The sequence below is a fragment of the Xenopus laevis genome, chromosome 4L (assembly GCF_017654675.1).
Source record: "Xenopus laevis strain J_2021 chromosome 4L, Xenopus_laevis_v10.1, whole genome shotgun sequence".
Lineage (NCBI taxonomy): Eukaryota > Metazoa > Chordata > Amphibia > Anura > Pipidae > Xenopus > Xenopus laevis.
The window spans coordinates 144789457-144804378 of record NC_054377.1 but is presented as its reverse complement, the minus strand read 5'-3'; the positions used below and the strand labels follow the sequence as shown (position 1 = coordinate 144804378).

At 41.6% G+C, this 14922-nt stretch overlaps 1 protein-coding gene across 1 annotated transcript in view; it reads right to left on the bottom strand.

The window, feature by feature from the left end:
• Nucleotides 1-14152, bottom strand: part of lrig1.L (leucine-rich repeats and immunoglobulin like domains 1 L homeolog) — a 92531-nt gene extending 78379 nt beyond the window's left edge. The window contains exon 1 of the mRNA XM_041590902.1: nucleotides 12998-14152. Coding sequence (XP_041446836.1) covers nucleotides 12998-13194 — 197 coding nt within the window. The 5' untranslated portion in view covers nucleotides 13195-14152. The remainder of the gene's footprint in view (nucleotides 1-12997) is intronic.
• Nucleotides 14153-14922: the final 770 nt, after the last annotated feature.

The window sequence follows — 14922 nt, the reverse complement described above, 5'->3', positions numbered from 1 at the left end:
CAGAAAGACAGAAAAAGAGAGAGAGAGAGGGAGGGAGAGAGAGAGAGAGAGAGAGAGAGAGAGACAGAGAGAGAGACAGACAGAAAGACAGAAAAAGAGTGAGAGAGAGACAAAAAGAGAGAAAAAAGAAAAAATGAAGAGAGAGAGAGAGAGAGAGAGAGAGAGAGAGAGAGAGAGAGAGAGAGAAAGAAAGACTGTGTGTGTGAGAGAGAGAGAAATAAAGTGTTTGTGTGTCCAAAATTACACATTTAATGGGGTTATTCACCTGTTATGATGTAGAGAATTACATTGTGAAACAATCTGCAAATGCTTTTCATGTTTTTTACTTGTAGTTTTTGTTATTTAGCTAGTATTTAGCTAGTTATCTAGCAGCTCTCTAGCTTGGGGCTTCAGATAGGCTCCAAATTGCCCTAGCAACCATGCACTGATTTGAATAAGAGACTGGAAAATGAATAGGAGGGGTCTGAATAGAAAGAGGAGTAATAAAAAGTAGCAATAACAATACATTTGTAGTCTTACAGAGCATCTGTTTTTTAAAAGGGACCAGTGACCCCCATCTGAAAGCTGGAAAGAGTCAGAAGAACCAATTATAAATTGTAAAGTTGCTTAGAATTAGCCACTCCATACTAAAAGTTAATTTAAAGATGAACCACGCCTTTAAAGGTACAGATCATATCAATCATAATTTGGTGCATCCTGAAACTGATCGTTCATTGGCCCAGTCTCCGAGCGTTCGCACCAGGACCACGAAAGCCACGTTGTGTGCAGCTGCCGGGCGGCAGACAAACCAGAAACATTAGACGCCGAACTTCACGCTACGCCAAAAACTCCACTTCCTCTGGCCATTCCAAGAAGGAATCGAGGCCTTGTTTCCCCTTGGCTAGGAGCACGTCTCATCGAGCTCGCACGGGGATATTTTGACAAGTGGAATTCACATGTGGCGTTCAAAGGATGCACAATCACAGGGCTGACTGGACTCCCAAAGCAAAGACAGGGGGGTGTCGAAAAGCAAAAACACCCATCTGTTGCTGGTTTGTGCTGTCTCACACCCCTGTAGTCCCCATACAGGTCTAATGATACAAAGCTCTGGGAAGGGAGCTCAAATCCAGTTTTTACTCCATCCTTACAATTAGAATAGAATATTAGAGGGGAAGTAAACCTAAAAAAAAAAAACACATTCTAAGCAACTTTCCAGTATGACTTCACTCCACATTTTCACTGGTCATAAAGTTCTGTGTAAAATTTTTATATATAAAATATTTTTGGGTATATATATATATTTGGGTTTATATGCCCTTTATATTTCAATCGTTTTTCTAATAAATAAAGGAAGAAAGAAAGAAAGAAAGAAAGAAAGAAAGAAAGAAAGAAAGAAAGAAAGAAAGAAAGAAAGAAAGAAAGAAAGAAAGAAAGAGTAAAACAGAGAGAAAGAGAAAGAAAGAGTGAGAAAGAAAGAAAGAAAGAAAGAAAGAAAGAAAGAAAGAAAGAAAGAAAGAAAGAAAGAAAGAAAAAAGAAAGAAAGACAGAAAAAGAGTGTGAGAGAGAGAAAGAAAGACAAAAAGAGAGAAAAAAATTAAATGAAGAGAGAGAGAGAGAGAGAGAAAGAAAGAGAGAGAGAGAAAGAAAGAAAGAGAGAGAGAAAGAAAGAGAGAGAGAAAGAAAGAAAGAGAGAGAGAAAGAAAGAGAGAGAGAGAAAGAAAGAGAGAGAAAGAAAGAGAGAGAGAAAGAAAGAGAGAGAAAGAGAGAAATAGAGAGAGAGACTGTGAAAGAGAGTGTGTGTGTAAACAAGGAAGACTTCTTGGTCTAAGAACTGTAATGTCTATGGAAAACAATATGGCAGTGCCCAAAATTACATATGTAAAGTGGTTATTCAATGGAAATGTAAACAATGGAAAGTTTCCATTCTTTAGGCAAAATGTTATATTTGGGTTTATATCCCCTTTTAAATTTCAACCGTCTTTCTAATAAAGTATTAAGGATGTTGAACATTTTTGGATTTACCCACAATGCACGGCACATGTCCTCTGCTGACACCAAAATGCCTCTTGTCAAGAGAAACATTCCATTATATTCACACTCCTCCTTAACTGCCTTCCGACCAATCGAAGCAGATATAATGTTTGAGTGACAGGCACAGACAGTTGTGCGTGGCCCTCTGGGATTTGCATGCTGATGAGGCACAATCATATGGAACAGATTCCTATATCAGAACATGAGAGAATGCGCCGAGATGTTGTTGAGAAATATCATTCAAACTCACACCCTGGAAGGAAGCCTGCATTGTACAAATAAGGTTTCTGCCCAAGATTCTAACCAAATCCAGAAAATAATAGGGGTTCATCCAACTTGAGGGAACTGTAAGGTCAGGAGAAGGGTAAAAGGGGAAATTTAATCCAAATTCATATGAAAATATAACATTTCTGCACTTCCCCAGTTTGGCATTGAAGTCGGAGCTTCTCAGTATATAAAGGAATCAGGATCAACTATAAACCACTATACAGGCAAAAAATACAAACTTTTGCATTTGCCATTAAAGGAGGCCTTGACTGAGGCTAATAAGAGGTGCAGCCTGTGACCACTAGGGGCACTGTTCTTGGGATAAGGTTAGTGATGCTTAAAGGATGAGTAACATCAATTTTTTTTCATTAAAAAATTCGTTAGTGTAGAACGAAAAAAAAACCACAAAGACATTAAACTTTTAAATCACTAAGTCTTTATTAAGAAATAACTTACCGAAACTCCTCTTCGGAAAAGGCGACGATAGATCATGCGGCACTCGATTACTCCTCCCTGACTATCTCCTATAAGGAAAGCAGGGAGGAGAAATCGAGCGCCGCACGATGGATTGTTGGATCGCCTTTTCTGCAAGCGGAGTTTCAGTAAGTTATTTCTTAATAAAGACTAAGCGATTTAAAAATGTAATATGTCTTTGTGGTATAATGAAAAAATAAAAATTAAAAAAAAATTAATGTTACTGGTCCTTTAAGGCCCCCATACACGGGCCGATAATAGCTGCCAACAGACCGAGTCAGCAGCTTATTGGCCCGTGTGTGGGGCCATCCGACGGGCGTCCCTGACAGATATCTGGCCGAAAAATCCTTTCGGATCACAGGCACATCTGTTCGTTGATGTACACCCGCGATTCGACCGCCCGAATGGCCTCCATTCTGATCCTATCGTTGGGCCCTAGGGCCCAGGGCCACCTTTAGAACAGCACTCCTAGGGCCACCTTTAGAACAGCACTCAATAGTAAATTCCAGGTCCCACTGCAATCAATTCAGTTACACTGAGTAGGAGGAGGAACAGCCGGTCATAAAAATCATGACAGAATCCCTTTAAGTATCTTTGTGCCCAGCATACCAACTTGCCCTTTGAAATTTCCATGTTTTAATAAACCTCAGTTGCGTGGTTAAAAAATCAGGCATGTTAAAAAAATCCCGCCCGTATCAGATCTATTATGATCCGATCATTGGGCCCTATATTCCGATATTGCCCAGCAGTACCAGTAGCAAAAAGCAGATAAGTACTACTTTAGTTTATATAAACGAGCTGTTGTGTAGCCAAGGAGGCAGCCATTCAAGCACAGGATACACAGTAGATAACAGATAAGTACTACTATAGTTTATATAAACAAGCTGCTGTGTAGCCATGGGGGCAGCCATTCAAGCACAGGATACACAGTAGATAACAGATAAGTACTACTATAGTTTATATAAACAAGCTGCTGTGTAGCCATGGGGACAGCCATTCAAGCACAGGATACACAGTAGATAACAGATAAGTACTACTATAGTTTATATAAAAAAGCTGCTGTGTAGCCATGGGGGCAGCAAATCAAGCACAGGATACACAGTAGATAACAGATAAGTACTACTATAGTTTATATAAACAAGCTGCTGTGTAGCCATGGGGGCAGCCATTCAAGCACAAGATACACAGTAGATAACAGATAAGTACTACTATAGTTTATATAAACAAGCTGCTGTGTAGCCATGGGGGCAGCCATTCAAGCACAGGATACACAGTAGATAACAGATAAGTTCTAAAGAATCCCATTGTATGCTATAGAGCTTATCTGTTATCTGCTGTGTATCCTGTGCGTTTTCTCCTTTTTCAGCTTTGAATGGCTGCCTCTGTGGCTACACATCAGCTCATTTATATAAACTATAGTTGTGTGTTTGAAGCAAACGCAAGTTTTCCCAGTGCAGAACACCAGTACATTACATTTTCATTACTTTAAAATACTTTCATTGGTGTTCCTGTTCCTTTAAACAAGCCAATATTAACGTAAGGCTTTTTACTTCCCCTTTAAAATCCCACTGCATCAAGCATCCCTATTTAAAAACAAGAGCTCTGCTAATATTAAGCACAGGCCTTCAGCACTTCCAGCAGCAAAGCACTTTAAAAAAAAAACAGTGTCAATTTGACAATTGTCATTTTGTTCTGAAAGTGACAGTTGGAAATCTTGCCTCCTGCTCCCCCATTCCCTCCCTTTGGCTTAACCCAGTAAAACCTGCATTTAGCCAAGGTCACAAGAGGAAGGAATATAATTAATTTTTTAGTAGGCCCTAAGGCAACGTAGCCTTTTGTTTAACACTTAGCAGCGTGCTCCAGCAACTCGCCAACAAGGCTTACGTGCGCGTCTATTGCGACAGCTGTGCCGAAGGTGAACGAGATTTTAATGGAAGAAACATTCCATATGTATTGCTCGTAGTGAGACAAATTGCATATTTATGCACAAGATCCCAGGCTGGGGAACCAGAGGGAGTCGTATGCGCCTGCTCTATAGGAAAGTGCTCCCAGCAAAGCTTTATTAAATATGAATGGCTCACTAATGGGCTGGGTGTGGAATTCACACATCAAATGTGAGCTGTAAACAAGGCAGGAGGTGTAAGCCATGGGGGTTGGGGTTTTTATCTTACCCCTTTAAGACCAAGTACACGGTGCCTTACCCCTTTAAAGGAAAACTAAGGCTTACAACTACTAGTAGCTAGAAATTTTGTACATGATGTTTTGTGCTTCTGTACCGATCTGTGTCTCCAAAGATGCCCCAGTAGCTCCCCATCTTCTTTTCTGCTGATTCACTGCACATGCTCTGTGCTGCTGTCACTTACTGAGCTTAGGGACCCACTCACAGTATACAATACACATAGAAATGTCACAATATAAGGCTGATTAGTAATTAATACAGATAATTACTACATGGCAGCACAGAAACCAGTGCAATTAGCATCAGAATTTAATAATCAACAAACCTGTAGCATCAGCTTATATTACAGCCAGGGAAGCTCATTTTCTGCTGGATAATTAGTGACGAGCCCTAAGCTTAGCTTCTCAACAGCTGCTCAGAGCCCACTGAGCATGTGCAGTGTCACAGACACTTTCCAAGATGGTGACCCCCCTGTGACAAGTTTGAAGTCCTGGATCATTGCTGCTATTGACAAGCTGAAACTTTAGGCCGGTGCAATAAGTTCACTATATAAAATATGGCATTTTTAGCCACATTCATTTTTAGAGTTTAGTTCTCCTTTTAAAATGAGAAACTGGTAATCCACCGCTTGCATGGTTCATCTACTGTAATTGAAACAGAGGAGAGAAAATAATGAATGCACAGGGAAAGAGTAAGAAAGTTTCAGGAGGTTTGGGATATTTTTATGGAAATACAAGGAATAACAGAGGGCAGAAAAGACTTGGGCACTGGGTGGCCAAAGGCTCAGGCTGGTGTTAAAGGAATGTAAGGGAAAGATTCCACAGTTGGGAGAGAATTCTCAGAGCCGCTGACAGCCGATCAATTGGAAGCATGCGGATTGTGGTGAAAGGGACGGCACTAACAGAGGAACCACTAAGCCGGCTAATTAAAGTTAAAGACAAAATCATTAGGATGATAATGTAGCTCTTCTCTCCCTATAAACTGAACTCTCTGTGAAACAATGCCAACCGTCTGCTACTCTGGGCTCACTATAACATGAAAAAGAAATATATTCCATACTCTTTATTTAATACTTATTTAATATCCCATTTTTAAATATTTCAGAATTCTCTGTTATATAGATAGCTAGAATCTCCGCTGCCATAAAGCAGGACATGACTGCTGCTTACAATGGGGATCAGATAGGATCTGTGCAGCCACTGGGACAGAATGTTCTGTTATACAGATAGCTAGAATCTCAGCTGCCATAAAGCAGGACAGGACTGCTGCTTACAATGGGGATCAGATAGGATCTGTGCAGCCACTGGGACAGAATGTTCTGTTATACAGATTGCTAGAATCTCAGCTGCCATAAAGCAGGACAGGACTGCTGCTTACAATGGGGATCAGATAGGATCTGTGCAGCCACTGGGACAGAATGCTCTGTTATACAGATAGCTAGAATCTCAGCTGCCATAAAGCAGGACAGGACTGCTGCTTACAATGGGGATCAGATAGGATCTTTGCAGCCACTGGGACAGAATGCTCTGTTATACAGATAGCTAGAATCTCAGCTGCCATAAAGCAGGACAGGACTGCTGCTTACAATGGGGATCAGATAGGATCTGTGCAGCCACTGGGACAGAATGTTCTGTTATACAGATAGCTAGAATCTCAGCTGCCATAAAGCAGGACAGGACTGCTGCTTACAATGGGGATCAGATAGGATCTGTGCAGCCACTGGGACAGAATGTTCTGTTATACAGATAACTAGAATCTCAGCTGCCATAAAGCAGGACAGGACTGCTGCTTACAATGGGGATCAGATAGGATCTGTGCAGCCACTGGGACAGAATGTTCTGTTATACAGATAGCTAGAATCTCAGCTGCCATAAAGCAGGACAGGACTGCTGCTTACAATGGGGATCAGATAGGATCTGTGCAGCCACTGGGACAGAATGCTCTGTTATACAGATAGCTAGAATCTCAGCTGCCATAAAGCAGGACAGGACTGCTGCTTACAATGGGGATCAGATAGGATCTGTGCAGCCACTGGGACAGAATGCTCTGTTATACAGATAGCTAGAATCTCAGCCATAAAGCAGAGCTGGAGTGCTGCTCAGTGAAAGAAAGAAGATGAAACAAGCTGCTATAACAATGTTTTCCAGCAGCACAAATGATGCCAGTGTTGCCGTAAGACAAGTGACCGCCATTAATAAGTCCCTCTCCCAAGACCTTATACTTGTTTCCCATTTGTAGAGGAAGGAATGGCTGACGGCGCAAGGCAAGACGCCCCTGAGCAATACCCCAAGACACTGAAACCTTCTGGAAATACAATTTGTCTATACATTTTCCAATGACAAACCGTTAGATTGGATTTCTACAGTGGGAGTTTGTTTTTTTTCCCTATTTCCTGTGAAACTAAATCTTGAAAACCATTCAGCGCCAAAGACATCCCTGAAACTGCGGCACGAGGGACCCCTGTAACAACAACGAATAGAGCGACTGCATCTGGTTATAAGATCCCAGCCCTCAATCTTATTCCATAACTTGGAGCAAAAAGCCCAGTTTTAGGGTTCAACCCTGTGGCCCCAGTATCTCCAGGTCCCCGTGTGATTCTCGATGAACCAACACTTAATACTGTTAGATATTTATTCACCAATTACATTAGCGAATTCCAACCTGAGGCCCTCCATCAGTTGTACAACTACAGCTCCCTGCATTAGCTAAACACTGTTTAAGTCAAATTCTAGTATTCTGCAGAGGGCAGTATTCTAAGACGAACTGCACTTGGTCTTTTTTCTTTAACTTGAGAGCCTTTTGATTTGTAGCTGGCAATTGTCTCAAAGGGATACTGTCATGGGGAAAAATGTTTTTATACAAAACGCATCAGTTAATAGTGCTGCTCCAACTCTGCACTGAAATCCATTTCTCAAAAGAGCAAACAGATTTTTTTAATATTTAATTTTGAAACGGTCATGGGGCTAGACATATTGTCAATTTCCCAGGTGCTCCCAGTCATGTGACTTGTGCTCTGATAAACTTTAGTCACTCTTTAATGCTGTACTGAAAATTGAACTGATATCACCCCCTCGCTTTCCCCCCAACAGCCTAACAACAGAACAATGGGGAGGTAAAGAGATAGCAGCTCCCTAACACAAGATAACAGTTCTCTGGTAGATCTAAAGGTCCCCATACACAGGCTGATAAAAGCTGCCGACAGACCGAGTCGGCAGCTTATTGGCCCGTGTGTGGGGCCATCCGACGGGAGTCCCTGATAGATATCTGGCCGAAAGTCGGCCAGATGTTGATCGAGCAGGGTAAAAAATCCTATTGGATCGTGGCCGTATCTGTTCGTTGATGCGCTCCCGAGAACTGACCGCCCGAATAGCCTCCATTCTGATCCTATCGTTGGGCCCTAGGGCCCACGATTGCATCAGCCCGATATTGCCTACCTCGCCAAACGAGTGGATCTCCCTGTGTATGGCCACCTTTAAAACAGCACTCAATAGTAAAATCCAGGTCCCACTGCGACACATTCAGTTACATTGAGTAGGAGAAACAACAGCCTGCCAGAAAGCAGTTCCATCCTAAAGTGTTGGCTCTTTCTGAAAGCACATGACCAGGCAAAATGACCTGAGATGCACCTACACACCAATATTACAACTAAAAAAATACACTTGCTGGTTCAGGATTAAATTTTATATTGTAGAGTGAATTGTTTGCAGTGTAAACAGTGTAATTTATACATAATAAAAATACATCATAAACATCATGAAAGAATCCCTTTAAGTATCTCTGTGCACAGCATACCAACTTGCCCTTTAAAATGTCCATGTTTTAATAAACCTCAGTTCCGTGCTTTTAATTAGAACACATGGGGATGGGGAGGAAGCAATATTATGGGCACTCTTCACTTCCTCTCACGCGGTATGCAGCAGATTATGGCAGGAAGTGATGGTGCCAAGTTAAACAGTTTCCCCCATCCTGCAGCAAGGGAGCAAAGCATATACTAATTCCAGACAAATAGGAACCGTTACCCAAGTTCATTATTTTTAAAATGCGATGAATTAATCAGAATCAAATGCATGGGGCCCCCTGGCAATACCAATGTCGCTCTATTGCTGGACTGTAATGAATTTATGTGGGAAATTCAGTGGCCTCTGTTCACCCATTAATACAGAGTTACCTACTAAACACACCACTTCGAAGAAGAAATACACATTCCAATTACTTGTTGATACAATGTAGCAAAAAACATTTTAAAACATTTTGTAGATGGTCATTTTTTTTTTAATTAACTTTTTTCTTTTTTTCGCAGTTTAAACCGTAAACTGCTATCTGGTTGCTAGGCTCACTTCCCCTAGAAACAAGAAAACCCACCCGTGATTGCCATTCCCTGGCATAGGCAGCGTGCTTCCCATTACTGTGATGTAATCAATGCAGTTATTCCTGCCACAGGCCTTAAAGTTTTGAACGTCGAGAAAATTCCTCAACCAGGAATAACCTTTATTCTGGAGAACCAACCCATATTAACCAATCACAATGAGCATTACTTATCTGACTATTCAGAACTATTTGCCAATTGGTTGCTGCGGATCAACTAGTATCAATTGATATACATCAGTTTATTCCTTCTTTACTATCCTTTATTTACTAGCACCAACATATTCCATGGAACAGAGATTGCAGCTGCTCCAGTGGAGCTTACAATCTAATCTCCCTATCACATTTACAATCTAATCTTTTTATCACATTCACATATAATAATAATATAATATATAAATTAACTTTGTAGAGAGTGATATTCTGAGAGGATTTGCAATTGGTTTTCATTTTTTATAATTTGAGTTATTTCGATTTAAGATTCAAGATTCGGCAGCTTTCCAATTTGCATCTTTAGAAATCTGGCTGCTAGGGTCCAAATGACCCTAGTAACCATGCATTGATTTGAATAAGAGACTGCAATATGAATAGGAGCGGCCTGAATAGAAAGACGAGTAATAAAAAGTAACAATAACACTACATTTGTAGCCTTACAGAGCATTTGTTTTTACATGGGGTCAGTGACCCTCATTTGAAAGCTGGAAAGAGTCAGAAGAAGAAGGCAAATAATTAAAAAACTATTTTAAAAAACAGGAAAAATTATTAGGTCAATTGAATAGTTGCTTAGAATTAGCCATTCTATAACATACTAAAAGTTAACTTACGGTGAACCACCCCTTTAAGCCTCTAAGCTGTGAGAGAGAGAGAGAAATAGATAGATAGAAAAAGAGAGTGAGATAGATAGATAGAAAGAGATAGAGAGATACTGTAGATCAGGGGTCCCCAACCTCTGGGCCGCCGACACTCACGCACTGGGCCGCCAAGCCCAGTGCACAAAAACACGGCGCCCCGAATTGGACGCCAGCGCTTCCAAATTTGTTGCCGACCCCCGCCGACTCCACCCGCCAGTCCTCTAAAAAAAAAAATTTTTTGGCACCAGTCCAAAAAAGGTTGGGGACCCCTGCAGTAGATAGACGCAAGTACAGTATCTATAAGCGACTAAACCCCTTGCGACAGATACTGTTTCATTTCATATTCAAAAGACCAAACAAATAGACAATAAGAAGATTACAATGTAAAGTAACAACCAAATCCCTTTGTGACTTTCCTGAGATCTCAGTCGTGGAAATCGGACTTTTGTTTTGTCGAGCAGAATATCGGCCCAATTTAGCTCTTCCTACAAACATTATTGCAGGTTTATTTGCAACTTTAACTCAACATTGTACGTTGTCCCCATTTATAAGCGCTCAGCCATGACCCTACCGTTGCACCAATAAATTCCGACCCCTATAATCTCCCCCCGACTAAATATCACGCTCATATTTTCCACGCTTACAGACATTATAACCCACGGAACGGCTGCTCGGAGTCGTGTCTCATAAGTAAAACCCAAACAATAACAGGAGGGTGAATGCAGCCAACTCACTGCAGACAAATTAGCGGCAACGCTTACATAAATCTCACATACGCCTTTTAATCGGCTCCTTTTAATGGGAAAGAAAACAAGGATTTGTACAAACTGGCTTCCCCGGATACATATTGTGCGGCAGGGCAGAAATCAGCCGGCCGTACAAAGTCACAAATGTCATATATTATAGGGAAGTGGACTTTCATCTCAGAACTCCCAACTGTTTAAAGAAATACACGGATTGTTTATAAATTCTATGATAACAAAACAGCAGCGGAGGATGAAAAAAAAGACACAAGTTTATCAAGTTCAAACCTTTGAGGAACCTTTTAGTATATTAGAGAATGCCCAGATCCTAGCATTTTTGCAATTGGTCTTCTTTATTTTATATATATATATATATATATATATATATATATATATATATATATATATATATATATATATATAAAATAAAGAAGACCAATTGCAAAAATGCTAGGATCTGGGCATTCTCTAATATAATAAACTATATATTATATATCTGCTTCTTCCCAGCTTTCAAATGGCGGGTCACTGACCCCTTTTAAAAAAAAGAATGCTCTATAAGGCTACAAATGTATTATTATTGCTACTTTTTATTACTCCTCTTTCCATTCAGGCCTCTCCTATTCATATTCCAGTCTCTTATTCAAATCAATGCATGGTTGCTAGGGAAATTTGTACCCTAGCAGCCCCATTGCTGAAACTGCAAACTGGAGAGCTGCTGAATGAAAAGCTAAATAACTCAAAAACCACAATTAATAAAAAATGAAAAGCAATTGCAAATTGTCTCAGAATATCCCTCTCTACATCATAATAAAAGTTAATTTAAAGGTGAACAACCGATTTAAATTAAATAACTCTGGCCTACCTCCTGGAATAAGACGGGAAGACTTATCAGTTGCAACTTGCACCCCATAGGGCTGTGGATATTATTTATTTATAGGAGTAGTAAGATGAGCGGTCACTCTTGTTCTTACTTAAATCTATCTACTGTATCTTCTGCTTCTATCATAGAATTCCTAAACTTTCCCCAGAACTTATGTAACAACCCAAAGACTTTATGGGCTCAACCCTAGCAATAAATGTGTATTCAATACTTTTGATTAGAATTAATATCCCAGAATTCCCCCTGCCCTTTAATTCACAATTTAAAATGATTAAAAAATAAAATAAAATGTGGATCGTATTAGACGGCTAAAAAAAAAAAACCTGTATATTAAGGATTATGTTGGCATAAATCCCAACACTCCACACCAGGTGCTGCAATAATATACAAAGTGCAAACCACAAGTCATATACAGTGTTTGCTTTCAGCTCTTCTGTGCGGCAGGCGTTAATCACAGAAATGAATTAATCACAAAATACTTTCCCTTGGAACAGACACACATTCACACAGACATGAACACAAGGCAAATCATGGGGGAAGCTGTAATTATTATTTTAAGTATATATCATATATATAATATCATATATCATGCTTACAGGGTGGGGAGCTGGTAATGCACCATATTTTTGTTTTCTTATCTACAACTACACACACACTTTACAACTACACACACACTAACACACACACTAACACAAGTGCCCTTTCTGCCCTGCCCTAAAACCGGCTTGGCGTGCTTGTATTATTTATTATTTGACAGCAATCCAATTAAATATTATAATTACACCCGAATTTATGGAATAGTTACTCGGTATAATGTCAGTTTCCTGCTTGGCTTCTAAGAAAAAGCTCCCCCCAAAAGAATTAGTCGCTCGCACCCCACTAATGACTTCTACTCCCAAGTGGTAAAGTGAAAAGTTAGAGAATGAGAAGTGACTTTTAGGTTAGGAATGACGGGGGGCAACAAGTAACCATGGCTGTGGCTGCTGCAGAACCTCTTTGAAAGAGGCGCTAACTGCCTGCCAGGCTGAGTTGAAGTAGCTGACAGTTGTGCCCGGCAAGCGGCTGGTCTGACATGTTTTGCACCTGTGTGCTCCCAGGGGAGGTCAAACTTTCTAACTGGAGCACTAATACCTGTACTACAACTCCCACAATCCTCTGCAGCCCCTAGATTTAAAAACAAAACCACTGCTAGTTAAAGAGAAAAGACAAAAGGGGCAAGACTTACAGGTGTACAGTCCAGGCTGGGAGGTCAGAGGGGGGCGCTGTCAGGCCCAGGTTACTGCAGTCCACCAGGTCCCTAGTGCAGGTGCAGCTGGAGGGACAGAAGGGATGTTGGGGGAGACTGGATCCCATTCCCAAATGAAAGATCAGGAGGAGAAGGAAAATATCCAGGAAGGAGCTCCTGCCTGTTATAGGCTGCATGTTGGGGTCCAGTTGTTGGGGTGACAGATCAGAACCGATGACAAATCCAGGGGAGAGGAGAAAGGGATATAAGGGGGTGCAGAGGATATAAGAGGGGTGCAGAGGATAAAAGAGGAGTGCAGAGGATAAAAGAGGGGTGCAGAGGATAAAAGAGGGGTGCAGAGGATAAAAGAGGGGTGCAGAGGATAAAAGAGGGGTGCAGAGGATAAAAGAGGGGTGCAGAGGATTAAAGAGGGGTGCAAAGGATTTAAGAGGGGTGCAGAGGATATAAGAGGGGTGCAGAGGATATAAGTGCAGAGGATTTAAGAGGGGTGCAGAGGATATAAGAGGGGTGCAGAGGATATAAGAGGGGTGCAGAGGATATAAGAGGGGTGCAGAGGATATAAGAGGGGTGCAGAGGATTTAAGAGGGGTGTAAAGGATTTAAGAGGGGTGTAAAGGATTTAAGAGGGGTGTAAAGGATTTTTGAGTGGTTGTAGCAGAAATAATGGGGAGGAGGGGGCAAATAAGGAGTTTTTGGGGGGCTGAGGGGGGTTAAGCTCCGCACGTCACTGCTCTCCCCATACTCAGCGAGTTGTAACTCTCAGGAGGCATCAGTCATGTGTGAGCGCTGATCCCCAGACTGAGAGTAAATCGCAGGCGGCAGACGCACAGTCCCGGGGAACAGAGAAAGATCCAGTCCGGCGCAGCGCAGTCCCGGGGAACAGAGGAATCCAATTACTCGCGGGGCCCCTAATCCACGCGGGGTGCTCCGGCTGAGGCTGAATACAGAGATAGATCCACTCGGGCGGGTAAAGCTCAGTGTCCGTGCCGAGTCCCGGGCAGCGCAGCGATAGCTCAGACCCAGCTCAGCTCTCGGGGCAGCCACAGGCACAGACACTGGCAGCGTGTAAGCTGTGTTCTCATTGGCTCCCGCGAGGCGCCCTCACACCTTCCGCTGTGTCGCCGCCGTTCATTGGCCAGACCTTCCCCCCTCCCTCCACCTTTAAATCCCGAGTACTTTCCTTACAGAGAACTTTTCATTTCAGTTGGAGGATCGGGGAGAGGGAGGAGGTGTCGCAGGAACAGCTGCACAGTCGGGACCCTCACACCTCCCATTCTCCCACCCAAATACATTGACTGGGGCTGGGGCCTCTCACACTCACCTTATTATCCCTTCTATTCACTGCTGTACCCTCATAATCTTCTTTATTTCCCTCGAGCTCTCAGCAATGGGGCCGTCAGTCTCCCGCAATATTAATACTGGGGCTCAGGACTTATTGTGTCATTAGTAATTAATAACTTACACTTATTGGGGCCCCTTATTATTCACTGGACCCTTAAATGGGAGGGGGTACCTTTAAGTTACATTTTAGTATGTTCTAAATTCTAAGCAACTTTGTAATTGGCTTTATTTACTTTTTATAGGTTTTTTTTTTAATTATTTGCCTTCTTCTGACTCTTTCCAGCTTTCAAATGGGGGTCACTGACCCCATCTAAAAAACAAATGCTCTGTAAGATTACAAATGTATTGTTATTGCTACTTTTTATTACTCCTCTTTCTATTCAGGCCTCTCCTATTCATATTCCAGTCTCTTATTCAAATCAGTGCATGGTTGCTAGGGTAATTTGGACCCTAGCAACCAGGTGGCTGACATTACAAACAGAGCTGCTGAATAAAAAGCGAAATAACTCAAAAAACACAAACAAAACCAATAGCAAATTGTCTCAGAATATCACTCTCTGCATC